Here is a 26,519-nt window from a genome sequence, read left to right on the forward strand (position 1 = left end):
AATTCTGTGTCTCTTCTCTCTCTGCTCCTCTCCCGCTCACTCTCTCTCTCTCTCTCTCTCTCTCTCTGAAAAACAAGTAAACATTAAAAAAAAAACCTTTTTTTAAATGTCTTTCAAAGGAGTTAAAAAAAAGTCAGGAATTAATAAGGGACGAGAATCCCACGTTTGGCCACGTGGGTGGACCCCAACTCTCATCCATCACCTCACCTCCCAAAGCTCCTAATGGACAGAGCGCAGAGGTTTGTGGGAAATGTAGTCTCTCCGTTGCACAGACGTCTTCCCGCAGGGGACTCTGGGAGTCTTCCGGGCTCCCTCTGCGCACGTGCGGCCCCCGCCCCCTTCCGCCAGGAACTTCCGCTCCTGGCTCCTCTTTCGCGGCCTCCCCGAGGGCCCTAGGCTGGGGTCTGTGTCGGTCCCTGAAGGTTGGTGCGAGGGTGAAAGGGGAGCCCTGCGCCACTCGGGGACTGGGCGGGCGAGGGGGAGGGGTCGTCCCCTTGGTGGGAGCGGGAAGGTGGGTTGGTGACCGACGGCGAGGCGGGATCCGGCTCGGGCTGTGCTTTCAGTGGTTGCTTGGTCAGGAGAAGGCGCGCTGTAGAAGGCGCGGCGTGTGCCTCCGGGAGCTTGGCGAACTGGGTGGTCGAGTCCAAGAGGCAGCGAGGGCGGGGGTGGGTCTGCAGACGGTCAGCGAGCGTCGGGGGCTGCGGTCGGCGTCCTCGTTCCAGCGGTGTCCCCAACCGTGGTGGCGTTCGGTTTGCTCACCTGTCACGTGAGCGTATTGATGAGCAGTGAGATGTCCGCGATTCCCGGAGAGATCATCGTGAAAGGTGTGCGCACCCGGGTCTAAGGGTGAGGCAGTTGTTGTATTTGCGGGGTTTCTTGGCGTCTCCACAGCAGGCGGTGGCAGGGGTCAGTTCCCCCCCCCCCCCCCCGCCCCCGCCCTGCACTGTGTAGCCTGACCTTTTTGGTGATTTGTGTTGGTTGCCGGCTAAGCCGTGCGTCCCTAGCAGGCTAGCCCCAGGTGTCTTCACAAGATGATAGTGTTCCCGGAGGGTAACCGCTAGTGGAAAAGTCCTCTTCATCCTGTGTCTGGGTCACAGGTGCTGAGCTGAGCTCCCTTTGACCAAAGCAAGTCGAATGGCAAAGCCCACGCCAGTGTTGAGGAAATGGTTACAGGGAAGCAGGTCATTGAGAACCATTACGGGAACAGTGTGCCACACAAGAAATGTACCTTAGGTTCTTTTCCTATAAAATCACAGGCCAAAAATGTTGAGTTGCAAGATGTATACTTTCCGTGAAGATAAGGTGTTTAAGCTACAGGTGTCCCCGTGGAAACGCAAATATGAAGCCCTGTGTGTATGTTTCTATTAATAGGAGCGTAGTTAAACCGCCGTGGTTTAAATAAATAAGCATCTTCAGAATTTTAAGTTAATTCTTACTAGTAACTGTTGATAAAATCAGTAGGACATGGGTGTTTTCAGTAACCAAGGATAAACTGCATGTGCAGTTAATGGGCTTGGGGGTTCCCCTGCAATAGGGTGTTTCCTGCTGTTTCTCAAGGTGTGAGGTTCTGTTGTCTCACAGCAGGTGACCCCCCCCCCCCCTTGTTAATTGTCTTTTCTAGCTGTGTGTAGAGAGCCTCACACAAGAGAATCCAGGACCTAGGAGCAAGTCACAGCAGTCCTGTCATGACTCTGGTCCATTGGCCCTCTCTCCCAGCTGTCCTCCCACAGTCCTCGGTGCGTTTCCAAGAGCAGCAGAACATGCAGAATTCATCTCTGGTGAGTGGGTTGTTTGCTTGCTCCTCAGCTTGTGTTACATCGTGCTTCGTGAGCTTTACGAAGGGCAGTTCATAAATTAAAATAGAAAAGTAGAAATAAGTGAAACTCAGCTTCTGGGAAAAATACCTAAACGTGGAAATGGTGGCATGTAGGTATGGACGGGTTCTATGACCTGAGAGTCCTCCAAGGTGAGTGCAGGTTCGTCCCTGATTTCTCTTTCTGATGTCGTGGAGAAAAGATAGGCACATTTGTTATCTTTTCAGAATGGCCCCTTAGAGGAAAGTGTGCCGCATTCTCATGGGACACGAAAGCTTGCAGGCACGGAAGTCCGAAACGGTGCCTTTGTCAGTCACGGAGATGGTGTCGTGGACAGCGTTTCACTGGCAACCTGGAAATCAACACGTCCAGCATTCTGCAGCGGTGTCGGTCACCTGGGGCTGGAACACGGCGTGCTCACTAAGGGTTTTCTGGCGTTGCGAAAGTAGCGTCCCAGACAGCTTTTGGAAGGCCCTACTTGATCCTCGGCTAAAACTTGGGATGTCTGGGGGACTGAATTGACTGCGGGTCCTTCAAATAAGTCTCCCCACGTTTCTGTCAGCTAGTCTGTCTGTGTAGGTTGTGGGGCCGACTGTTCACAGTTGTATTTTTCTGACAAATATTTCCACTGCTGGTCTGCATCTTAACCTACTCAGTGTGGTCCCAGTTCACGTCTTCTAAGTGAGGAAATAACCTACAACCTGCATTATCCACCTAGATTATAGTTAGACTCAGTGTACTGTGGGCGTCGCCTCACGTGAACCTTCTGCCGTGGTGACACTGCTCTCCAGGATCTTCTCCTGGACATTCTTGTCTGTTAGCTCCTGTGGCGGCCTGCCTGATGATTTCTTCTGCTTCCCTGAATTCTTCTGTGTGTTTCTTCTCCTGAACATCGCTCTCCAAGTGTTCAAATCTGGCCCCCATATTCACACGATGCGGTTTTCCTCGACTTGTCTGGCCCTCTGTGGTTTGATAGTCTTGAGCATTTCCCTCCAGCTTGGACCTCTTCCCCATCCTTTAGACCATAGGTCCAACTCCCCCGTGAATGCGTTTTTTGTGGCTGTCCAGAAGGCACCTCACACGGAGCGAGTCCCACCTGAAATCCGTGTCGTCTTTTCTTCCCTTACGTGTGATATACCGTCCATTCACCAGTGACTCTAATGCGATTTCTCCTGGATGCCTCCTCCTCTCTCAGGTATAATCTCCTCTTACATGAAGACCCATGTGTTTGTTTTGTTAGTTTATCCAAAATCTGCATTGGTGCTCACAGACAAATGTAGTAACTGTCTGTTTTACATTGGAATTGTCCTTCTTGGAAAAATCTGAAGGATGTATATGCCTGGTGATTGGGTTGGGTCCCTCTTGAGCTGTGCTACTAGCCAACATGTGTGGTGACAGCTTCAGGAGTCCGGTTGGAGAACGTATTCAGGAATCAGTGATATACGTTCAAACAAGTGTTAAGATGAAGATAGGCAAAGTATGAAACAAGGAGCTCAGATTTTTACAATTTTTACCTTTTATTTTTATAAATTTGTCAGTGATTCTATCTGTATTTTTTATTATCGTATAATTGAAATTGCTAGTTCAAAAATGAACTGTCATGTTTTCAACCCTGTTAAAGGATATTTAATTTTTCTGTTCCAGCTAATCATTTAAAAGAAATGAGTAAGGAAAAATGGATGTTTGCATCAACCATAAATAGAATTTTGGACTACAATTTGGTGAAAAGTTGGTTAACTTTTTTTATTTTGATAACATATACATAACCTGGAGCACCTGAGTGGCTCAGTCGGTTAGGCATCTGACTCTTGATTTTGGCTCAGGTCATGATCTCACAGGTCATGATCTCACAGTTCATGGGTTCGAGCCCCATGTCAGGCTCTGCACTGACAGCATGGAGCCTGTTTAGGATTCTCTCCTTCCCTCCCTCTGTGCCCCTCCCCTGCTCGTGCTCACTCCCTCTCTCAAAATAAATAAACAATAAAAAAAAAAAAAAAAAAAAAAAAATATATATATATATATATATATATATATATATATATATATATATATATATCTCACCTCGAATTGGCCGTATTGGCCATTTTAATTAAAAATGTCAGTTCAGTGGCATTAGTTTTAATCATCTTGTGCAACTGTCTCCAGAATTTTTTCATGTTTCCCAAATGAAGCTCTGCTCATTAAATACCAAGTACCTGTCCCCTCTAATTCAGCCCTTGGCAACCATGATTTTATTTTCTATGTCCATGAAGTTGACTATTCTAGGGAGCTTCTATAGGTGAAGTCAGGCAATATTCATCTTTTCATGACTGACTCATTTTACTTAGTGTATTGTCTTCAGGGTTCAGTTGTGTCACAGGATGCCATGGTTATAACATGTTTGTTACTCCCTTGAGGTTGAGTTTAATTAGTCTTGACTCTCCAAGCATTTCTTACATTTTTTTCTGTAAAAATTGGAAGAGGCAACTTCTTCAGCCTTAAACAGTAACAGATAAAATGAGAAATCCTTTGAAAGTTTTTCAGTTCTACAGGTTCCCAAATTTATAGTATCTCCCAATTTTCTTTCATTCCTGTTTGCACACTGAAGTCTTTTTTTCCACCTGAGCTTATCACTTTTCCTATAGTATTTAACTAAAGGCAGCGACTAGTGCCTGATACTTACTACTAATACTCTGTTTTCCCACCTCTTTTTCTAAAGCTTTAAATCCATATGGTAATCATCCCTCATGTTACTTCAGTAACATTAGGTACATAAGTACCGGTGATCATAAGTAACACTGATCTGCTATTTAGCCCCTGGTATCATGGATCACCTTCGTCCCAGTTTCTTTGCACTGCTTGTTTCTGTTTGGTGGTTATGCCGATTCATTACCAGTTAGGTCCACAACAAAGGTTTCATTCTTTCTTATGCTACCTGTCCATCACGGATCAGTTTTGCTTTTTATCCTTTTTGTCTCATTCAGTATCCCAGACAGAGGAGCAATTTTTTTTACTGTAACATTGTTGGTCCTGTGACAGAGGGAGGACATGGTGATCTATGCATGGCTCTTCCAGCTTCTGCTTGGAAGTGACATGTGTCACTTCCATTCACTTGTTCTTGTTCAGTGCCAGGTAAATGGAAGAATATAGATCTATTTATGTGAGTTCCACCTCCAAGGGATATTAATCCTTTTGCAGAGAAGGGCACCACAGGGAGTACTGTGGACTGTATTGTATTCTCCCAGAATTTGTATATTCAAGGCCAGCCCTAACTGCCAATGTGACTGCATTTGGAGATCAAGCCTTTAGAAAGTAATTATTGTTAAATGAGGTCCTAATGTTGGGGCCCTAATCTGATAGGATTGGTGGCCTTACGAAAAGAGGAAGAGGAGAGATTTTTATTCCTCCACCATGAGAAAACACAGCAGGAGAGTGACCATCTGCAAGCCAGGAAGATGGTCTATACCAGGCACAGAACTGGCTGACGCCTGATCTTGGATGTCTCAGCCTCCAGAAATCTGAGAAAAATTTGCTTACAAAAAAATTTTTTTTAATGTTTATTTATTTTTGAAAGAGACAGAGTGTGAGCGGGGCGGGGGGCTAAGAGAGAGAGAGAGGGAGTCACAGAATCCGAAGCAGACTCCAGGCTCGGAGCTGTCAGCACAGGGACCAACGTGGGGCCCGAACGCACGAGCCATGAGATCGTGACCTGAGCCGAAGTTGGAAGCTTAACCAACTGAGCCACCCAGTTGCCCCAAGAAATTTGCTTTTGAATCCATCTAGTCTAGGGTATTTGTTATGTCAGCCAGAGCTGACTGATAAGGGAGAGACACTACATTTTGGTGAACAGAAGTATAACCTACCACGGTCTCTGTCTATTCTTACTTAATCTTCTCTATGAACTTTTAAATTAGCTTGTCTGTATCTAAGGATGTGTTGTTTATTAGGATAATATTACATGAATTTCCTGATTATTAACTTACTGAGAATTGATATCTTTTTGATGTAGATCTTCCTACTTGTGAATATGGTGTCTTTCATTTATTAGTTCTTGTAGCCTTCATATTTTTTTCTCGCATAGCTTTGTATGTTTTCTGTTAATGTATTGATATGTATTCTGCTTTTTGTTGTTGTTATAGTATGAATGTTTTTGTAGGTATGAAGACATTATTTTTATAACCTACAGTTTATAGAATTTTCTTATAGAAAATTCTTGTCTTTGTGACGCCTGGTGGTGATTAAGTGTCCAGTTCTTGATTTTGGCTCAGGTCATGATCTCACAGTTGGTGGGATAGAGTCGGGCCTGCTGGTGTGCTCTCCTTGTCTCACTGTCTGTCTTTCTGTCTCTCTGTGTGTCTGTCTCTCTCTCTGTCTCTCTCTGCCCCCTCCTGATTGTGTGTGCACTTTCACTCTCTCTTTCTCTGTCTCAAACTTAAAACAGAAAATTATTTTCTTTCTATAGAATAGTTCTCATAGGATTCTTTTGAGTTTTCTACGTATAAATTATATTTAAATTATGACCGTTTTTACAACTATTTATCTCTTTTCAATTGCATTGACTGTTACCACTTGTAAATTGTTGAATAATTGTGGTGGGAGAGCACCTTTATACTCCAGTATTTCCTCATGAAGTGTGATGCTGCCTCTGGGGTAAGACATACACATTTAATCATTTTAAGGAAGAATCCTCTAAATCCCCTTTGGTTAATGGTTATTATTACAAATGGGAGAATATTTTGTAGATACCTGCTTAGTGTCTATTTGAATCATCATAGGACTTTTCAGAAACGTGAATATGATGACGTGTATTAATAGAGTCCTTAGTATGGAGGTTATTTCTATTCCTGGAATAATCTCTAGAAATTTTCTCTGTGTCGTGGTGTCTCTCTTTTTCTCTGACAGTCAGCATTGGTGTGTCCTAAGACACGGCACCTGTTCCTTTCTCCTTTCAAAGTCTCAGGTTCTCTGTGAGCCGTTCCATTCACTCTGATGGCTTCAGCTACTACTAAAATTCTGCTGCTTCCCCAATGTTTATTTTCAGCTTGGATCTCTCCTGAGCTCTAGATCATGTATCCAGTTGCCAGTATGACATCCCTGCGTACGCACAGACTTCAGACAAGCTGTGTCCAAAATCTATGTCTCTTGTGCACACTCTGTGCCCTATTTTATTTCATCTTATAGCACCAGTATGTATCTAGCTGGTCATGCAGACAGCCGGGTTCTGTCTTCACCCTTCTCAGAACAAATTAGAACCAACTTGTGTTCCTGCTTTCTTTTCGTTTTTGCTTTGTAGGATTAGTACCCTATTCTGTAATTTTATTGCTCTGTATCCTGTAACCCCAAGTTTGTCCTCTGTCACTCTCTTCTAAGCTCTTTCCCATCCTGCTTCTAGGGGAGGACTGTTAAAAAGAAAATCTGGCCGTGTAACTTATCTCTTCTTACTGGCCCCTCATTATTGACACCCTGTGGTTTAGGAAGTAGGAGGTACTCACACTGGGGAGGACAGAAGCAACCCTTTGGGATAAGGAGGAAATATTCAAATATTCAAATATTTGAATATTGAAATATTCAAAACAACGGTGAGTGCATCAAATTTGTTGTGTTGGAATTAGGTCAGATATTTAAATGCAGAACTATAGGGGTGCCTGGGTGGCTTGCTGGTTAAGTGTCTGACTTCAGCTCAGGTCATGATCTCGCAGTCTGTGAGTTCGAGCCCTGCGTCAGGCTCTGTGCTGACAGCTCAGAGCCTGGAGCCTGCTTTGGATTCTGTGTCTCCCTCTCTCTCAGCCCCTCCCCCACTTGCACTCTGTCTCCCTCTCTCTCTCAAAAACAATTTTTTTTTTAAATGCAAACTATAATCTGTTCCTTAAATACCTTTACTGCCTTTATGTCTCGTCACAGCCTAGGAGCAACCATTTGGACATGGTGCTGTTTGTACTTCCATTAATGTAGCATGTGTACCTGTTGCCCTCGTGACTTCTACTGTAGTCTCATAATTATGAGAATATGTTGTTGACATTAAACAGCTAATGTGTTTGGCTCTTCAGGGAAGTGTGATTGGATGGCACAAGGGCAGCTGTTTTCTTCTTTCTTACTCTTGTCTACTTTAAACACGTCTAACCTAGTTTATCTAGTGCATTACTGCAGGTGTATGTTTACACTAAGGCCTCCATACCAGGTCACACACACCTTTGAGGAGCACAGTTATCTTTTCGTCTCTAGTAGCAAGGACGGTTCCAGATTGACAAGGGAAACTTTATGATTGTACTTTTAGGGATTAAAGAGTTAACATGGGTAGGATAGTTCTACTGTGGATTCGTTTTAGCCCACGGTATAGAGTACAAAGCATGGTGTATCCTGTGTAAGACAAAACACACAAAAAAGAATGAACTCCCAGACTTGTTCTTCTGATCCCAGCTGATCCCTTGAATTGAGACACATGTCATTCATTACAGGGGTTGGTGTCGTTTGAGGATGTGGCTGTGAACTTCACCTGGGAGGAGTGGCAGGACCTGGATGATGCCCAGCGGACCCTGTACAGGGTCGTGATGCTGGAGACCTACAGTAGCCTGGTGTCACTGGGTGAGTGAAAGTGTCTTAGTGTCCTAGCACTGCTTTCTTCATTGGTAAACGTGCAAACTGTTTATGAGGTTAAATGCTGCTTAGGTTTAAGATTCGAGGCCCAGAAGACCGTGGGTGTTCACCTCTCTAATCAGAGGTTCAGATCGGCCCTTCATTGCACGACTCTTGACGCTGTGCTCCTGTCATTCTTTCAAACGGTTTGGTAAAAGCCCCCCCTTTATTTCTGATCAACAGGGCACTGCATTCCCAAACCTGAGGTGATCGTCAAGTTGGAGCAAGGAGCAGAGCCATGGACAGTAGAGGAACCCCTAGAGCAGAGCCTCCCAGGTCTGTCAGTGCATACTGGGCAGGGGTCTGGGAAGGGGAGAGCATAGCAGATGTTGGGCGTGCTGGGTTGTTTTTTACCCGTGCTTTTCCTAGGCTCAGACATGCTCTATTTAGTCTCCAAAGATGCTTCTTATGTATAAACCACCCCCGTCTTTTTTTCTATTTTCTTAGTCTTACCCAAAATCCAGTCTTTACCTGCCTCCTCTTAGAATGTTTTCCTTTGTTAGCCACTGTCTGTAGGTTGTAAGATGCCCTCCTTTCCTCCATCCTCACGCACTAGTTTTTTTCAGACATTTATTTATATACTCGTTATTCTTTCAAAGGTGTTAAGCAAGCACTAGTCATTTTGTAATTATGGGGATAACGACAGTAATCAAACAAATGCACTCCTTTCTAGGTGGTTACCAGTTATTGAGTCAGCATGAAACACATATACGACACACGAAGTACCTGTGAAGTAGTGGGATAACCAGCACAGATGTCACCGTGACAGAACATGGGGTGTGCCATTTTAGTAAGGAAGCCCAGGGAAAGTGGTTTTGGGGTGATTAATTATTAAGACTGTACTTTGGGATAGCTTAAGTTTAAGGTGGCGATTTACCAAATTTGACAGTATAACATATAGGTGGATATAATATCTGGAGTAGAAATTGGACATCACTATTACAAGGTACAAGTTAGAAATATTGTTAAAGGCACAGGATTAGAGGAGGTTGCCCAGGGAGTTGTTAAGAAAAGAAGGGGAGCCCAGGACCAAGCGTTGTCAGCCACGGCATCACAGGTGGCAGGAAGGTGTGGAGAACCACGCACAGTGTGGAAAGGGGCAGTCCATGGCATGGGAGGAGAATCTGGAGAACGTGTGTCCTCGAGGCCAGTAGAGCCCGGGGTTTCAGGGTGCAGTTGCTTACGCTAAATCATTCTGAAACAATGACCCATACACGGACTGCATTTTCGCTGAAACTAGGACACATGCAAAACTCCAGAGTGCAAAACACAAGCCTTTAGAAACTGCACATTGTCAAGTAGGGCTGCATATACCAGGAAGTGGGGTGGGGATGCCAGGGTTTTTGATCTAAGAAGGAGCCAGAAAGAGGTTTTCCAATGATGGTGGGCACAGCCTGGGTTGCAGAGCTTAAACCCTTTAGACCAGCAGGGAGAGGTAGCCCAGTGTGGAGGGTTGGAGCTCTCTGTACCGGTTATGGTTGTGAGAAGCGAAGTATGCAGGGTTTAATTAGGAATTAGCCAAAAGCGGTCTCTGGCTGGCATGGAGAAGGAGAGATGATGCCTTTGAAAAACCCCACAGATGCCCAGGGAAAGGTGAAAAAGTAAAGAAATGTGGGAACAAATCCTTGTTCCTAAGCAACATCCCTGCTGAGATGGCAGAAGAATGGCTCTGTACTGCACCCTAAAGTGGTGGATCCAGGAAGACCTTGTCATCTTCAAAGCTGAGTGATGAGAAAAGGCCCAGCACGAGTGACCTACAGTCATTGTGAGAGAAAGCGGGAAATGGAACAGGAACACAAATGGCAGATGAAGAGAAGTCAGCTGAACACTAAGACTAGGGAATAGGTGAATATCGTGACCAATGGTTTCCTCATGGATTCAAAAAGGAAAAAAAAAAGATAAAGCAAAACCAACAAATAAATAAAACCATGATCTGACATTAGAGAATCTGTTGGTGTAACTTGTTACATTATTTCATTAGAAAGAAAAATCATATACTTATCATAATCATACCCATTTTAACTCTGTAAAATTCTTATCCTACATGATGGAAAGAAACTTCTCCATTTTTACATGAACATTCCGTAAGAAATGTTTAGGTGTGGTTCATACATATGGTTACTTTGTCTCATTTTAGATGTCCAGACTGCAGGTGACCTGATGGAGACTGGCCAGGAGTATCAGAGCAGACTTTTGTGGCAAGTTGGATTGGCCAACTATGAAACGTCAACGAAGGAGAGAACCAGTTTGGGAAAAACACTTAATTTGAGTGCAGCCGACGTTTCTAAACTGATTATAAATAACGGAAGCTACTCAGGAGTGAAGCCAGAGTTGTTTAATGTGTGTCAGAACACGTTTCTCCCTGGTGAGCCTGGTGGGATGCGTGTTGGAGAGAATGCCGAGGAATGTCATACAACGGGGAGCCCCCTCAGGTGTGCCGACTGTCCTGGTTGTCATCCGAGGAATCAGACTTTGCGGCAGCCTCTCGAATTTAGTGGGCAAGGGAAAGACTTCAACAAGGGGACAACACTCTGTACCTATAGGAGAGCTCACATGGGAGAGACTGCCTGTAGGTATAATGAACATCGGGAAGCCTGTGGTAAGTCAGCTGTCACTGCCCAAGAGAGAACTCACATAGGGGAGAATCACTGTGGATGTAACAAATGGAGGAACACTTTTTGTGAGAAACCAACACAGTTGCATCTTGGTCTAGCCGATTTCGAGGAGCAACACCATAAACATGATCAAAGTGGGGGTAATTTCAGCAAGAAATCACACCTCGCTCAGCTTTCGAGAACTCCGTTAGAAGAGAAAACTTTTGAATGTGATGTATGTGCTAAAACTTTCTACAAGAGGTCTAATCTCAGTAAACATCGGAAAATACACACAGGAGAGAAACCCTATAAATGTAGCGAGTGTGAGAAGACCTTCATTAGTAAAACAGTTCTTAAAGTACATCGGAGAACTCATACAGGGGAGAAGCCCTATGCATGTGTCGAATGTGAGAAATCTTTCTGCCATAAGTCACACCTGACTGTTCATCAGAGAATCCACACAGGGGAAAAACCGTATGAATGTTATGAATGTGGGAAATCCTTCCCTGTGAAGACAAAACTCACCGTACATCTGAGAACACACACAGGGGAGAAGCCCTATGAATGTAATGAATGTAGGAAATCCTTTTACCAGAAGTCAGCCCTCACCATACATCAGAAGATTCACAATAGGGAGACACATCATGAATGCAACGACTGTGGTAAGACATTCCATAAGAAGTCAGTTCTCACTGCACATCAGAGAACTCATACAGGAGAGAGACCTTATGAATGTAAACAATGTGGGAAATGCTTTGGCCATCGCCCAGCTCTCACTGTACATCAGAGAACTCACACAAGAGACAAACCTTATAAATGTAACGAATGTGGGAAATCCTTTTGTGTGAAGCCAAAACTCACTGTGCATCTGAGACTTCACACAGGTGAGAAGCCCTTTGAATGTCAGGAGTGTGGGAAAACTTTCTACCAGAAGTCAAAACTCACTGTACACCAGAGAACTCACACTGGTGAGAAACCTTATGAATGTAATGAATGTCGGAAAACCTTTTGTGAGAAGTCAACCCTCAATAGGCATCAGAGAACTCACAGGGGAGAGAAACCTTATGGATGTAAAGAATGTAGGAAAACTTTCTACCAGAAATCAGCCCTCACTGTTCATCAGAGAACTCACACAGGAGAGAAACCCTATGAATGTAATGATTGTGGAAAAACCTTCTGTCAGAAATCACACCTCAGCAAACATTTGAGAACTCACACAGGGGAGAAGTCATGTGTGGCAGAGACTGGCTGTATGTATACCAAAACTCACTTTCTCTTTGTGTTGGGCACACAGTTAGCCTACATTTCTCAGCCTCCCTTTGTTGTGGGTGGGACCATGTAACTGAGTTCTGGCCAAGAGAATATGAACACACATGATGAACATTACTTCTAAGCCTGGCCACAAAAAAACCAAAAACCAAAAAAACAACATGCATTTGCTGAGTTTTTTTATTCCCTGTGCTCCTGAAGTGCAGATGACACACAGGTTTGTCTTCAAAGCCATAGAGTGAAGATTGCAACCATGACCTCAGGCAGAAAGAATTGATTGTGGAGGGCAGAAATCTTTCCATCTCTACCTCAGAAATCCTCACTTGTACTTTACCTGAGTGAGAACCCTTCTATGTGTGACCTGACTACAGCACTACCAGTCCATTGTAGCCAGTTCACTTTATGAATTTGTGAATTTGTGGCAGGCTTCTGTTGAAGTTACCAGTCCTTGTGTAGGAAACTCACAGAGGAAAGAACCTGTGTTTTCATCTTTCAACCCTAAGTCAGAAATCATAGGAAGAAATAATGCAGTAAATGTAGGAATACCTTTATTGGTCAGAGATAGCTCATTGAACAGTGAGAATAAAGTAAAACTTATAAATACCTATTGTGTCCAAATTTTCAACTGAATGTCTGACTTTGTGTCTATCAGAGAATTTCTCATTAAGGGAAAACTATCAGGTTAGGTAATGTGGATGAAAATTTCAGATAGAAATGGTACTGTATTGAAAAAAATTTTTGAACTAGACGACCATTGGTTCTCTGCTGCGGGTGATTTTGCGTACAAGGGGATATTTGGCAACACTAATGGTACTAGCATGGTGTCAATTCTGCCTTTTTCTATACAAGGTAGTTATAGGGCCCATGAAAATTCTAAGGGGTAGAGAAATAGGCTCCACCTTCGATGTAAGAGCACCTTAAATAGTATGTGGGATGAGACATAGTAGTGTGGCCATCTTTAGAAAATGCAATAGGACACTGTCCACTTTATGACCACCGAGTTCACATTGCTCACACATGTAACCTGTACTATAAAATTAAAGGACCTCAATTTATAGAGCTGTTTAGCTCAAAATGTAGGACCTCATCATCTGTGTCTGGTCTACATGCACATAGTCTTTTTGGACACAGTCCCTTGTCTGTGACTTAGTCTGAAAACCTAGGACCTGATGTGACTAGTTATGTGCCCTGCACACACTCAACACACAATGGTAGCACAGAGATGAGGGATTCACCGATGGTCCATTCGAGGGAGAGGAACTGGGAGGCACTTAGCCTCCCATACACAGAAACTGAAATCTGGCAGGGCACACCATCAGTTCCTTAATTAGGATGCAGCGGTTCTGGGAATGACGTTAGGGCTCTGGATTCTGCACTCCGTCACCTCTCTTCTGCATGACCTAGGCCTGATTTATTCATTTTGCTGTCTAGTTTCTTCAGTTCTGGTTCCTGCCCAGAGGGCTCTTCTCATTTGAACTGTTTCTAAACTTGTGATTCAAATTGATCTCATGCCTTTAAGAAAGTTTTTCGATTTCTGATAAATTATAATGTAGTCCACTAGGTGAAAGCCACCCCTATATTTCTGGAACAGGATCCACTCCACCTCGAACTGAGAGATGTGGGGACAGTGCTACTATTTATCATCTCTCGTAAGGGTTTACAAGGCACACTCTTTAGAGTCTCAAGAAAAGGGTCTTAGAGCAACACCCTTGGTCTGAGTTTCGCTCTGAGGCTCCATTTTGCCGGTAGCATCCCGATTGTGACCTGTAGCCTGCATTCATTTCATACTTCAGGGATCTTTGTTCCTGACTGGAGACGCTGGGAAGGAGGAACAGTTTTATTTTCACACCTAGGTAGTCCTGGCTCCTCGGTGTTTTGTCTAGATTGTTCTCTAAAACTGAACGATTTCTTTTAGCTCCTCTGTCTCTACCTATACCTATGGTAAGTGACTCTACCAGCTATGGATTTTTTTCTTTTTGTCTCAGCTAGAAACCCACCCTTGGTTGCTCTACTGTGTGATGCTGGGGCTACATTTCTCTTATTCCAGCTGACACAATCTCTGGGTTTCCAAAGAAAGGGCGTGGAGGGCGACTGCAAGACAGCAGGAAGGAGGATCTTTTTCCTTGGCAGCTATCCATGTGGTTGTGAGCAGGGGTGGGGAAGGTCCTGGTCCTGTTTCTCTGTCTAGAACTTTAGTACAGTGAATAGTATTTGAACATACCCTAAAGTGCTTTAAACATTTCACTGGTAAGTATTAAAGAAGGTACCTTCTATTCCTAGATTTTACATTTTTTTTTTATTTAAATAGGTGTTGGATTTTGTCAAAGGCCTTCTGTGCTTCTGTTGAAGTAAGCATGTGTCTTTTTATTTAATTAAAAAAAAAATTTTAATCTTTATTTCTGAGAGAGTGAGAGAGACAAAAGGAGAGCAGGGGAGGAACAGAGAGAGAGGGAGACCCCAAATCCAAAGCAGGCTCCAGACTCTGAGCCGTCAGCACAGAGCCCGACGTAGGCCTCGAGCCCACGAACCATGAGATCATGACCTGAACCAAAGCTGGACACTTAACCGACTGAGCCATCCAGGCGCCTCTCATGTGTCTTTTTTTATTGTGAATCACCTGAAGCTGCAAAATTAGCTGAACTGCTGCTATTCAAGGTGATTATTTCCATTGCTACTCAGGGGAATGTACTAATTTCCAGGCAATGCAGGAGTTGTTCTGATAAGGTGTAACCAATTCATTTATGACACAGGTCTGTTTAACTCCATGTCAGAAAACTGGGAGATTTATGCCTGGTGTCTCTAACTGACGGAGTAATTTCCCACCATGTCACATTCCCCCGTTCTTCCACAGAAACAGTGCTCTCCAGGCAGCCTGTTTGGATCTCTGCAATCCCACCATGTTAGTGTCCTACCTGGATGTGGGAGTCTTTCAAGACCAGGAATCTCTTCCTACTTCAGTCACTGTATTTTGGCTCAGGAGCACTGCTGCCCTTTATTGGGTGAGTGCATTTTCATGGAGTCTTAGGTGATTGACTCCCAGCACACAGGATTTCTAAGACACCATGTTCTTGTGACAGGTGTCAGTTACATATTTTGTGCCCAGGAAGGCACAAACTACACTTGGCCTCCAATTATGTTTTTTTTTTTCTCAGCTAATCAGTGGAGACTGTGGGCAAGGGACTGACTGACTCCATCCCCGCTGTTGAGATTTCTGGGATTCGGTTTACTTCAGGCCTGAATAAGGAATTAAAGAAACAATCACACTGTGGCTTTGCAGACCTGCATCCTTCTGCCTGGGAACCCAGAACAGCGTGTTAAGTCCTAGAAAGGAGCAGACCAGAGACTATGAGGGTAGGGAGGCCTGCTGTGGCCCTCTGGCTGAGGCCAAGGCTTGACACAGTGTCAGGGGCCAGACAAGCCCTACCCCCTCTGCATAAACTCAGCTGAGGCAGTTGTACTGAAATAGTGCCTTTATTTCCCGAAGTTCATGGAATATGCTCCAAGGCAAAGAGAGTCCTTGCCTAGGAGGGCATACTACGGCCTTGCTTGGTGGGCAGCCCTGGGTCTTTCTCCTTGCTGACTCCTAGGAGTTTAGGATTGGCCTGTGGGAGGTCAGAGTCTGAGGAGGGAAATGTCCATGTAGCCCTGTGCCCACACCCTCCCTGGGACCTGCCTCTTCCCACTCCACACTGCCAGCCCCTGCATTTTTGTCTTCTTTGTGCCCTGTGGGAGCACCCTTCCCCAAAGACCATCCTCTGAGGACTCTCGATCCCCTTCTTTGCCTTCCTGCACCCAGCTCCTTGCATGAGCTGTTTCTGCTCCCTGCCACCCAACCCAGGGCTCACAAGTTCTCCTGGGCCAGCCCCTTCATCTTGTGTGCTTTGGGCTTGAGCAGCGATCTGCACCCCAAGCGTTTCCAGCTCTTCCTTAAGCCTGGACAGACAGAGGTAGGGTAGGAGTGTGGGGAGGGGGAAGGGGAGGAGAAAGGACAAGAGGCTGTGAAGAGACCAGGAGACAGGCTGAAAAGGGAGCAGAGATGCCTCAGCCACCTTCCCCTAGAGGACTGGGGGGAGGGCCTCCACACGCACCTCTGCCTCTTTTGCTGTAGCTGCTGGCACTTCTGCTGCAGCTGTTCATGGCGCTGGGCAGCAGCCTCTAGGAGCTCCTGGGCCTTCCTGTTCTCCTCTTCAAACATATGTCTGAGGGGGGTGGGCATCAGCACTGGCATCTCCCTCCCTCCACCCCAGTCCCTGTCCCTGTCCTGCTCGTCTTACACTGCAGCTGCTGCCTCCTGGCTGCGGAGAAAGAGCCCCTCAGCAGTGGTCGAGCAACCGTCAGCCCCAAACTGGGAACACAGACGATGCTTCACGTCCTCCAGCTTTGCCTCCACGAGCTTCTCTGCGGCAGGAAGGGACAGATAAGCAGGGCAGTGCAAGGCAAATCAGGGCCTCCCCAATCTCCAGGCCTCACCTTCCCTGAGCAATTGCTCCTTGCTGCTGTCCAGGGCGCCAATCTCCTGGGCCATCTGCTCTGGTCTCTGAGTAGGTAGAAAGGAGGCCTGTGCATGTGTTTCAGCCTACCCCCATGCACCTCAGACAAGCCTACCTGGATCTGGTCTTTACTCAGCCTGCCTCCCTTCCTACTACTCGGGCCCTCTGGGCACACAGGGCACGTTCCAGCCTCAGGGCCTTTGTACTGGCCATCCTCTCCACCTGGAACTGTCTCACCCCAGATACCTGTGATGCTGTGCTTGAGAGGCTCACCAGGTGGTTAACGTTCGGTAATCTTGGAAGCTTTGATGTGAGGCAAGCATTTATTACAGGGGATCCTAAAAGCATCACTAACCAGAAGTGTTCCCTGGAGAATCATTTACTAGCCCTGCATTGCCGTTTCTCTTCCCCTTACGTGGCCTCTTCAATGAACCTCTCTCTCTATCCCAACGTCTGTTCTCTCTGCCCCTTTCACTTGGTATCTAGGATCCCCAGGGGGCAAACACCAGTCTGCTTGGTTCCCCGCTGTCTGCCCTGTGGCAGTCATGGCTGCAAACACATCCATGGATCTTCTCTATGGATAACCTTTCCTGACTTCATCAGGGCTCCTCCTGGTCACCGCAGGGCCCTGGGGGAGCAGCAGAGAGGGCGGGCAGGACCAGTGAAGAGGATGACACCGGGTGGCAGTGAGGGTGGGGATGAGGCACTGAGTTGAGGGCCATTTTGACGTTAGGCCACCAAGGCTGGCTCAAAAGCCGGCGAGAGGAAGGAGGCCTGAGGCGTGACCTTCAGTTTGGGGCCTGGGACTCTTAGGGAAGATGTGTGAGGTGGGAGGAATGGCTGTGAGTGACTCACGTGGAACTCCCAGAGGTCCTTGTGCTGGCCCATCAGATCCTCCAGCTGTTCCTCAAAATCCAACCTGGGGGCCGGCCACACAAGATGAGGGGCCATTGGCTGAGACACCCCTCCCCAGCCAGGCCCAGGCCAGGGGTCTTCATGTACACACCACGGGAGGCTTGCCCATGTTCTTTGCTTGGCAGGGAGCACCTTCCCCACCTTGACCTTCCAAACCTCAGGTCAGCCAGCTCCTCTTCTAACCCCCATCCCTGATATTACCTGCACCTACAACCCATCCTCGCACACTGCCCCCTCAGCCCCCACCTGGCCCGGAGCACTGGGATTCACCTCAGTTGCCTCTGTTTGTTCTTCTCGTCCTCGATCTGGGAGTTCAGGGCAGAAATTCGCTCCTTGCACTCCTGCAGCATGGTCTGCTTCCTGCGAAGAGGCAAAGCAGCCCTCAGTCATGTTCTCTGAATGTCTCCCCAGGATGGGGCTGGGTGGAGCTTCTGCCTCCTCTTGGGGTGTGTTGTAGCCTTCTAAATTGAGGTCCTTCTCCGGTAACTTCATGGGTTGGGGCATGAGCATGTGCCCCCTGGGAATAGTGTAGTCACCGGGGCATGGTCAACTGCGAACACACACACACACACACACACACACACACACACACACCTCATCCCAATTTCCCCACACAGTTCCAGTCTTGGTATGCCAGGGCTCAGTGACTCTGGTCACAAAATAAGCTAAACCAATGTTCAGGAAGTGGAGAGATGGATTCACAAATACTGAGGTGGATGAAGGGTCCCGATGAATAGAGAGAGACGCAATGGCTTGATGCCTCAATGAAGGCACAGATGAGTGGACAGACAGCCAAGGGTCTATTTTGGGAAGAGTGACAGGCACAGAAGAAAAAACAGCCAAAGGAATTTGGTATTCTAGCAAACGAATGATTATCCCAGTGAGTGAGAGTGTTCTTAACACTACTGCCTACTGTTGGGTCCGACCTCTCCGTTTTAAAAACGGAGGAAATGAGAGCTCTGGGTCCATGACTGAGTTTCCCTCTTTCTCTCCTCCCCCACAATGAAGGGGAAAGAAGAGCAAGGCCCAGCTGGAAGGTCTTACCTCTGTGCCTCACTTTCCTTCTCTTGGCAGTGGAGTCTGAGGATCCTTAGGGTCTCTGCAGGGATAGGAACGAAGGGCCCCAGGAGAACCCATTAAAGCATCAGGCCTGGGCATAGTTAATATGGTCAGATCACGTGGAGTCTCGTGGGCACCGGATTGGGCTTTGTAATTTGCTTCAGGTCTGGTGGAAGCCACAGGAGGGATGCGAGCGGATTCAGGTTTCAAAAGGATTCAGCTGCTGTGGACAGACTGTCATACTGCCTCTGCAGGGTGACAAAGGCAAAAGCCTGGACACAGAATAACTACAATTACCTTGCTTTTTGTTCAAGGTCTCTTTCAGACGTACTTCCTCTCCACTCACTGGAAAACACAGTAACATGTTCAGGCATCAGGTACCACCCACTGCACCCTCAGAGAGCATACCTGCCCACAGTCACACAGGCGGTTTGGTACAACTGTACCCCAATCCCAACTGTGGACCCCTTGAGTTGAGCCCCCTCCCATCTTGTGCCCACACTCCCGGATGTGGCAGCAAAGGGCCCTGATGTTGATAAAGGGTTGAATGTGAGGGTCCTGCAGAATGCCAGTGCACTTTACATGGACGGGAGAGAAAGACACATCATATGAACTGGGATATGGGCTATGAAGAAACACATCAAGCAGTAAGGGGAATGTGATCAGGTGGGGACAAGGTGCTGTCTTTAGATGGGATGACCAGGGTAGGTTTCTCTAAGAAGGGGACATTCAAGCTAAGAGTTGATGGTGATGATGTATGGCAATAGAAACCAGTGGTATCTGGGGCAGAAGAGTCTAGCAAAGGCCCTGAGGTGGGAGTATGCTTGGACAGTACAGAGTGGGAGACTGGTAGGACCTGATGCCGCAGAGGGGGCAGGAGCCCTTGGCCGAAGCAAGAATGCTAAGGGTCCAGAATATTGAGTTCAGGAAGGCATGACACTGGGGACCTCTGGGTAATCGACCCCCTGCATGCTTACATGAGTCCATTTCCTTCTGCAGGGCCTCCCAAACAGTCCGGGCCTCTCCCAGCTCCTCACTGGCTTTCTTTTTTGCTGTGCCAAAAAAAAACCAAAACAAAACAAGAAACCAGACAACGTGTAAGGGCAACATCCAACTACACCATTCCTTGCAAATAGTGACATTTCACATTTGTCTTCAAGCAAACTGGGCAGGGGGTGGGGAGGACACATTTTACAGGGCAAGAAATGAGGCTTCCAGAGCCCAGCCCTTCTTGTTGGTCTCAGTTGGCAGCAGGGCCAGGTTCATGGACATGTGACTACAGCAGTTGCCTTTAGAAAAACCCACCCTTGGTTTGACCTGCTGCTGTGGTCCTGAAATACATACTTAGTAATCCTGTAACCAGGGGCCCTGCAAATCATGTAGCTTGTCCCTGAGCTCACCTTGCTGAACCTCATTAATCCGATTAATCAGGGCCTCAACCCTGGGCTCTAGGCTTCCCGCTGTAGGGAGGAAAGGAGGTTGAATGGAGATGACAGGGCAGGCAGAGGGAGTTGGGGGCCCTACAGGGACTCTCATTCTGGATAGAGGATACAAGGGAAAAAACAGAGATACTGAGTCAGGCTTAGTCATCGCAATCAAGAAAAATAGAGGGGCAAGGAATTAATTAAAGCACGAAGGAGTGGGGCATGCTCTTCAGATATGGGAAGACCTCTTGAAGGCCTTAAATCAAGGGGAGGGCAGTTCCTGGGTGGGGTGGTAGGTAGTCAGTGAAAAGGCCTTCCCTGAAGTGGGAACATGGCTAGAAGAAGCCATGTGAGCAAGCAGAGAGCAGCAGAGGTAAGGTGGAGGGAAAGGAGGTGAAGGTGAAAACCTGGATTTAACTGAGTGTGGTGGGGACCACATGGGTGGCTAGCAAGGGGGCTTGGGGGAAACGTTTTGCCTTCTATCCCCTTATACTTTAATTTCAAATCCTTGGGCTATATTTTTACTTCAAAGAAGTTTTAAAAAGTAGGAAAGAGCCAATGGGTTAATTTCCAAAGGTTGTGAATTGTGAGTCCTGGAACTTAATCCACTTCCGCCTTTTCCCAAAGCTCAGGCTGTGCCTCAGTTACAGAGAAGACATGTGACCTTTCTGCAACTTCTTCATCATTTCCATCAAGTCTTCAATTTTCTGTGAGGACTTGGCCTGCCCTGTGGAGACACAACCAAACGCTTCATAATCCCAAAGGAGAGGGCCCAAGGAAGGGTCCAATAACTTTGGTATGGGGCTGAGGGGGGCTCAGATCTCCAGCCAGAGTGGTGCTCTTGCCCCTTGTCTTGAGGTAGACACTGAATTCGAGAGGAGTCAGGCTATTTCACGGTCAACTTTTCCTAAAGTGTGAAATCATACCACAGAGTTTCCCTTAATAAAACTCAGGGCAAGGGGAGGGGTGAACTTTCCCTGCCTGTACTATTCAAGACTGGGTCAAACCTCATGATGTAATAATGAAAGGAAAAGAAAGGAGGGGCAAAAAACAAAACAAAACTGGAAACAAGGGGTCAAAAGTCACTGTAACTGGCAGATGGCTAATTAACTAGAAAGTTCTAGAGTCTTATTAAAAAAAAACCACAATGAATAGTAAGAAAATTTAATAAGACACCATGTCATTTGCACATAAATACGAGCTATTTTATATACATAATCAATTACTCTGAAGCTTGTCAGTAGAATATTTCATATTCACTTGTTTATAACCAATATAGGCACTTATTTTTAATTCCTTAATGAACTAGATGTTGGCGATTATTAATGGTACTAACGTCACAAGAGAGATAAATGGACATTATGAGCCACTTGATGTAAAAATACAATATAGGATTCTTGCCAAAAACGAAGTCAGAGTAATGCCTTTTAATTGTCTTAATCTAAATACTAATTTAGGGAAAATACAGGAACACAGGACACATGGGGATGCAATTAGCAACATCCAGACTGGGAACTTTACAGGAAAAAATCAGGATTTTTAACAAATTTTGGGGGGGGGGAGGAAAAAAGGAAGATCCTTACAGATGAAAGGGGATTAAAAAGACATATACTCAATACTCAAAAACGGACTGTATTTAGATCCTGATTCGACAAGTGCACTTTAAAAAATATTGGTGACATAATCAGAGAAATTTGAAAACTGGGTTTTTGGTGACACAGGAACTATTGTAGCTGTTATTCAGATAGGACAGTACTACTGTGGTTAGTTTTCTGGAAACAGTACTATATTTTAGAGATGTTAGAGATACATATGGAAATATTTATGGATGATATGCTATGATGCCTGTGCTGCTTCAAAATGAAATAGTGGAGTGGGTGAGGATAAAAAGGAAACAAGGTTGGCCAAAAGCTTATAACTGTCAAAGTGGAAAAGATGGGCTCATGGGGGTAATTTTATACTTTGTTTTTGCCTTTTGTGTATGCTTAAATTTTTCCATAATAAAAAGTTTTTAAAAAGCAACCAGTCAGGGGTGCCTGGCTGGCACATAGAGCATGTGACTCTTGCTCTCAGGGTTACAATTTTGAGCCCCATGTTGGGTGCAGAGAGTACTTAGAATAAAATCTTTAAAAAAAAACAATGAGTCAATATAAAGAAGGTAAACAATCACTGCTTTCAAAGAGTGGAAGAAAGGAGGGGACAGTTAAGCAAAAATTTTACAAATGGCCCATAAATATTTGACAAGATATACGATATCAGTCATGATTAATGAGATGAAAACAGCACATCGTACCTATCTGGTTGGTAAAGATGAGTAAGTCTGACAATGGCCAGTGAGATGATGTGGGGAAATTCACATATAGGCTGGAAACTGATGTGACCTTTCAGAGGACAGTTTTAGTACATCAGCATTTTGAAGGCCTAATTCCAGTTCTAAGAATTTATGTATGAGACATGCTCATCTAAGTATGCAAAAGGCATGTTAAAAGACACGGAAGCAGTATTTGTCATGTCAAAAGTGGGAAACGACTTGGATGCCCATCAGCCGAAAAGTACGATCCATCCGCACAACAAAATACTGTGCAGCCATTGAAAAGGAGGTAGATTCATTATGCATTAAACATGGAAGGAGACCCTAGACAGATGAAAAGTCAGTAAAAAATTGTGCATATAGACTCCCAATTGGCTACAAAAAGAGGCGAAATATATGCCAGTCTACAAACATATGCATACCACGTCCAGATAATTTGTGGCCAGAATCACCAAAGTATTTTCAGCAGTAGTTACCTCTGGAGGGTAGGACTAGGAAGGAGGAGGTTTGTCTTTCACCATACACACTTCTGCATATGGCTGTATTTTTTAAAGCTAACTGGCCCAAGTGACCCCAAACTGATTTTTACAGTTTGTTTGGACAACCAATTCCCCAGGTATTATTAATAGCCTAGGCAGTGAGCTGCACTGTTTTTACCCTCTATTGCCTATGTAGTGCCCGCCATAAGGCAAAGCACAGCCTGGCAAGAAATACCTGTTGAATTAACGAAAAATCCGATCCCCCATTTGCTAACATTTCTGAACCTTGAGACTGAGTTGCAGACACAAGACCTCAGACACAAGGACCAGAAGTCCCCGGTGTGAAGCGCAAAGGGCAAGGACACTCTCCTATGTAGTAAGCACCGTACAACGCATGTTGAAATACTCTGGTCTGATGTGATGGTGCCAGGAGATGGGGCTTTGGGGAGGTGATTGGGTCATGATGGCGGAGTCCTGACGAATGGGAGCAGTGCCTTTATAAAAGCGACCCCAGACAACTCCCCGGCCCTGCCCCCTCCCCCCGGGGGGATGCAGCCAGAGGATGGTCACGCAGGCACCGGGAGCTGGTCCTCACCAGACGCCCTATCTGCCGATGCCTTGGTCCCAGACTTCCAGCCTCCGGAGTCACGAGAAGCAAAGTTCAGTGGTCACGGGGCGATCCAGGTTAGGGTACTGCATTATAGCAGCGCAAACTCAGCCACTGGTGAAGTGACTAAACCACCCACGTGGACTAGCTTATGGGAGGCACCTGAAACAGCCACACCGGAAGGCTCCTTTGGCGCAGCCTCGGCCATCGGAGGCGTTTAATACAAGGGGTGCATATGCATCCGTCCCACTTTCCTCCTCATGCCTGGCTGCCACGCTCTGCTCCAGGCGAGCCTTGCGTGCGAAGGTTCGCTACTCACTCCTCTCCTCTGCGGGACAGACACCCCGGAGCCGCGCCGGGTCCCAAGGCTGCACCAGTGTAGGTGGGTCTGAAGGGAGCGAGGGCAGGCTCAGCCCCTCGAGGGAGGGGAGTGTTCCAGGAGCGCACCGCGCGGCCGGGTGGCGCCACCCCTGCCCCCGGAGCTGGGAGCTCACTCAGGTCGGCGTCAGGGAGAAAAAAAACGCGGACGCTGCGTGCCGCCGGCCTGGGCCCAGCCTCGGAAAAGAATGCCCGGGTAAGAACCGTTCTGGGGCAGCAGGGACGCCCAGACGTGGCTGCGAGGACAGAGGAAGGGGGCTCACTCAGGAGCTGCGCGCAGAGAGCCGCCCGGCCCAACAGAAAGGGTGTCCCCGGGGCTACTTCACACAGCCGAGGCCGACCTGCCGGCGGTGACCCTGCGTTTCCTCGGCGGCGGGAGGAGCGGGGGCTGGGGAGCCGCCGCGTGTCCCCGCCCCACCTCCCACGGCCGCCCTTGCCAGGGGCGTCGGGGCCCAGCACTACCTCCTGCCTTCTCAGCCGGGTCCGTGGCTCCCACCCGCTCGGCGCTCGGAGGCCCCAGCCGCCCCGCCATTCCCTCCGCTCGCAGACTCTCTCCGTGTTGGCGCCTCGGTTGGGATTGGGCCAAACCTGCGCGGGGGGGCGGGGCGCCCGCGGCACGCCTGCGCAGTGCGCTCCAGGCGCGGTGAGCCTCGAGCTGAGGCGGGGCTCAAAGGCTGAACACAGGTGCTAGTGCGCATGTTTAAAGTCTCTGGGGCCGCAAACTCAGAGCAGGGGAGGTGCGGGTGGGGGTACGCGGTCTTCCACGCTGGCGTTTGGCAGTTGAGGAGTCGGTGACTGCGCATGTGCAGACACCTCCAGCGGGGCCTCCTCGACTTGACCGAGCTTGCGGAGGTTAGGTGGAGAGCACCTTTGCCGTGTGTTGGGCCCAGGTTTCGATTCTTGTCTCTGCTGGTATTCCTTGCTGCACACCTGGGGGTGTAACCACAGGAATGTAACCTCTAACTAGGCAGCATGGAATTTCTTGGAGTCTAGAGTAGGAAATTTACTCCTAGATCCTCGGGAGAGCGAGCTTGTCTCAACACTGCATTTGTCAATAAGTTTCTTGTTTTTCGTCTTATTCACTCTCTGTGCCTGTAAAAAGCTGTCCTTTGTTTAGTTCTGCGGAGCTGTCCTCTATTTGCTACACGGGGTGCTGCGTGATTTGTGAATCAGTTAGTAAAGCCAATTAGATACTTAAATTTACTTTTGTTAACACCTCCCCATAATAAGGGACAAGTGAAATGGAGGAGAAACAGAAGTTTAATAACACGGATTCCTCCTGTATACATGGAAGAAACCCAGGGAAACTGAGTAGTTCCCTGAAATGGCTTACCACCACCTTACCTGCTATTATGGGCTAAAGATACTCTGTTTTGAGGAGCAAACAAGGGAAATGAGGGTATGGTGGTAACGGTGTCTTTCCCATTGATAAAAGTTTCTACAAATTTAGAGTCCTCCTTCTCTTCCTAGCACAAATGGCGATTTTCCTTTTAAATGTAAATGTTCCTTACCTAAAGACAACTTCTACTCAGTCCTCAGAAGTCCTTTTGCGTCTGCTGTTCGTTAAAATTAATCACACCTGTCAACCTTAAAAATAAAGCTACCGTTTATTTTACCGGCAAAAGACAGGTTTATTTGGGAACAGTAGAGAATTGCCACTGTGACAAGCAAACTACCGCAAAAGCACCCGTGAGTCCTGAGAAGGAAGGAAGGAGAGGAGGTTCTTTTATAGAGGAGGCAGGGCGTCGGGAAGGGGGGCTGTTGTAAACTAAAAGTCTGTTGGCATAAACTGGGGGGCGGGGGGGGGCGCTGGAAGAGTAGTGGCTTCTCATTGGCTGGGCAGTGAGTGTCTCATTGGCTGGGCTGTTGCTGGGGGAGGAAGAGGCCTTCTTTCCTCCTGCTGGGACAGTGAAGTGTATCTACCTGCAAGGTGTCTCTTTTCCTGTTGCTAGAGTCTTAAGAGTGCCCCCTTCCAAACCTTAGGACTTAATTTCAGTGAGGTTTCTTATTATTAATTTTCCCAGGCTCGAACAATGCTTATCCCAAAGAGCCGTGCTCACTCCTCCTCCTGTGGAGTTGGCTTTGCATCCTCATGGACAGGACCCTCCTGGAAGGTGGTGCTGAGTCCTCAGCTTCAGGATGAGGTGGAGCTGTGGGAGGGAAAAGTGAGTAAGATGGAGCAGAGGCTTCCTATGTGTAGTGAATGGTGAAGAGTGTGGTCTTCGGAGGAGCTGGTGGAGGAAAGGCTTGATGTGGAAACCTGAGTTTCTGTTTATTTTAGTGTGTGTGGCACAAGATTTTGTGTATGGTGTAACATACTGCCTTCTGTTGCTTGTGACTCATTTTCTCAGCAGTATTTGTTGAGGAGACTGTCCTCTCTGTGTAATTGACCATATTCTGCTGCAATGATCCTTGTACCTGGTTTCATCTCAACACTGTCAAGACTGTTTTGTTTACTATAGCTTTGTACAGCTTTGTTCTTTCTCAAGATGGGTTTGGCTATTCAGGGCCCTCCGTGGTTTCATACACATTTCAGGATTGTTTTTTTCTTGTTTGTTTGTTTGTTT

At 46.7% G+C, this 26,519-nt stretch overlaps 2 protein-coding genes across 5 annotated transcripts; one reads left to right on the forward strand and one right to left on the reverse strand.

Annotated features, from left to right (window-relative positions):
* The first annotated feature begins 332 nt into the window (after window positions 1-332).
* LOC122202292 (zinc finger protein 883-like) lies at window positions 333-12,892 on the forward strand. Of its 3 annotated transcripts, none has more exons than XM_042908614.1 (5): window positions 333-422; window positions 1,622-1,778; window positions 8,249-8,375; window positions 8,610-8,702; window positions 10,564-12,892. In XM_042908614.1, exons 2-5 carry the CDS (start codon window positions 1,686-1,688, stop codon window positions 12,360-12,362), a joined length of 2,112 nt encoding a protein of 703 aa, XP_042764548.1. In that variant the 5' UTR covers window positions 333-422; window positions 1,622-1,685; the 3' UTR covers window positions 12,363-12,892. The 3 variants fall into 3 exon arrangements, with proteins under 3 accessions (XP_042764548.1, XP_042764549.1, XP_042764547.1); XM_042908615.1 differs by lacking the exon at window positions 333-422 and adding an exon at window positions 679-824; XM_042908613.1 differs by lacking the exon at window positions 333-422 and adding an exon at window positions 2,042-3,009 and having other exon boundaries at window positions 1,690-1,778.
* A 2,852-nt stretch (window positions 12,893-15,744) lies between these two features.
* Window positions 15,745-24,552, reverse strand: SYCE1 (synaptonemal complex central element protein 1). 2 transcript variants are annotated; one of them, XM_042908698.1, is made up of 13 exons: window positions 24,415-24,552; window positions 20,842-20,904; window positions 20,154-20,213; window positions 19,731-19,805; window positions 19,051-19,098; window positions 18,739-18,793; window positions 17,965-18,054; window positions 17,635-17,698; window positions 16,760-16,847; window positions 16,564-16,687; window positions 16,378-16,488; window positions 16,135-16,222; window positions 15,745-15,891 (listed from the first exon to the last, which is right to left on the reverse strand). In XM_042908698.1, the coding sequence occupies exons 1-13, from the start codon at window positions 24,482-24,484 to the stop codon at window positions 15,811-15,813; spliced, it is 1,017 nt and encodes a 338-aa protein (XP_042764632.1). In that variant the 5' UTR covers window positions 24,485-24,552; the 3' UTR covers window positions 15,745-15,810. The 2 variants fall into 2 exon arrangements, with proteins under 2 accessions (XP_042764632.1, XP_042764633.1); XM_042908699.1 differs by having other exon boundaries at window positions 16,760-16,826; window positions 24,415-24,549.
* Between the last annotated feature and the right edge of the window lie 1,967 nt (window positions 24,553-26,519).

The sequence above is a fragment of the Panthera leo genome, chromosome D2, assembly GCF_018350215.1.
Source record: "Panthera leo isolate Ple1 chromosome D2, P.leo_Ple1_pat1.1, whole genome shotgun sequence".
Lineage (NCBI taxonomy): Eukaryota > Metazoa > Chordata > Mammalia > Carnivora > Felidae > Panthera > Panthera leo.

Excerpts from the sequence above, each read along its gene's own strand:
- LOC122202292 (XM_042908613.1), top strand. The coding sequence starts at position 2,860 with ATGCGTTTTTTGTGGCTGTCCAGAAGGCACCTCACACGGAGCGAGTCC. Across the intron at positions 8,376-8,609 it reads CAGTAGCCTGGTGTCACTGG|GGCACTGCATTCCCAAACCT; the intron begins GTGAGTGAAAGT and ends TCTGATCAACAG. Across the intron at positions 8,703-10,563 it reads CCTAGAGCAGAGCCTCCCAG|ATGTCCAGACTGCAGGTGAC; the intron begins GTCTGTCAGTGC and ends GTCTCATTTTAG.
- SYCE1 (XM_042908698.1), bottom strand. The coding sequence starts at position 24,484 with ATGGCGGGGCGGCTGGGGCCTCCGAGCGCCGAGCGGGTGGGAGCCACG. Across the intron at positions 19,806-20,153 it reads GATTAATGAGGTTCAGCAAG|CAAAAAAGAAAGCCAGTGAG; the intron begins GTGAGCTCAGGG and ends TTTTTGGCACAG. Across the intron at positions 18,794-19,050 it reads GACCTTGAACAAAAAGCAAG|AGACCCTAAGGATCCTCAGA; the intron begins GTAATTGTAGTT and ends CTATCCCTGCAG.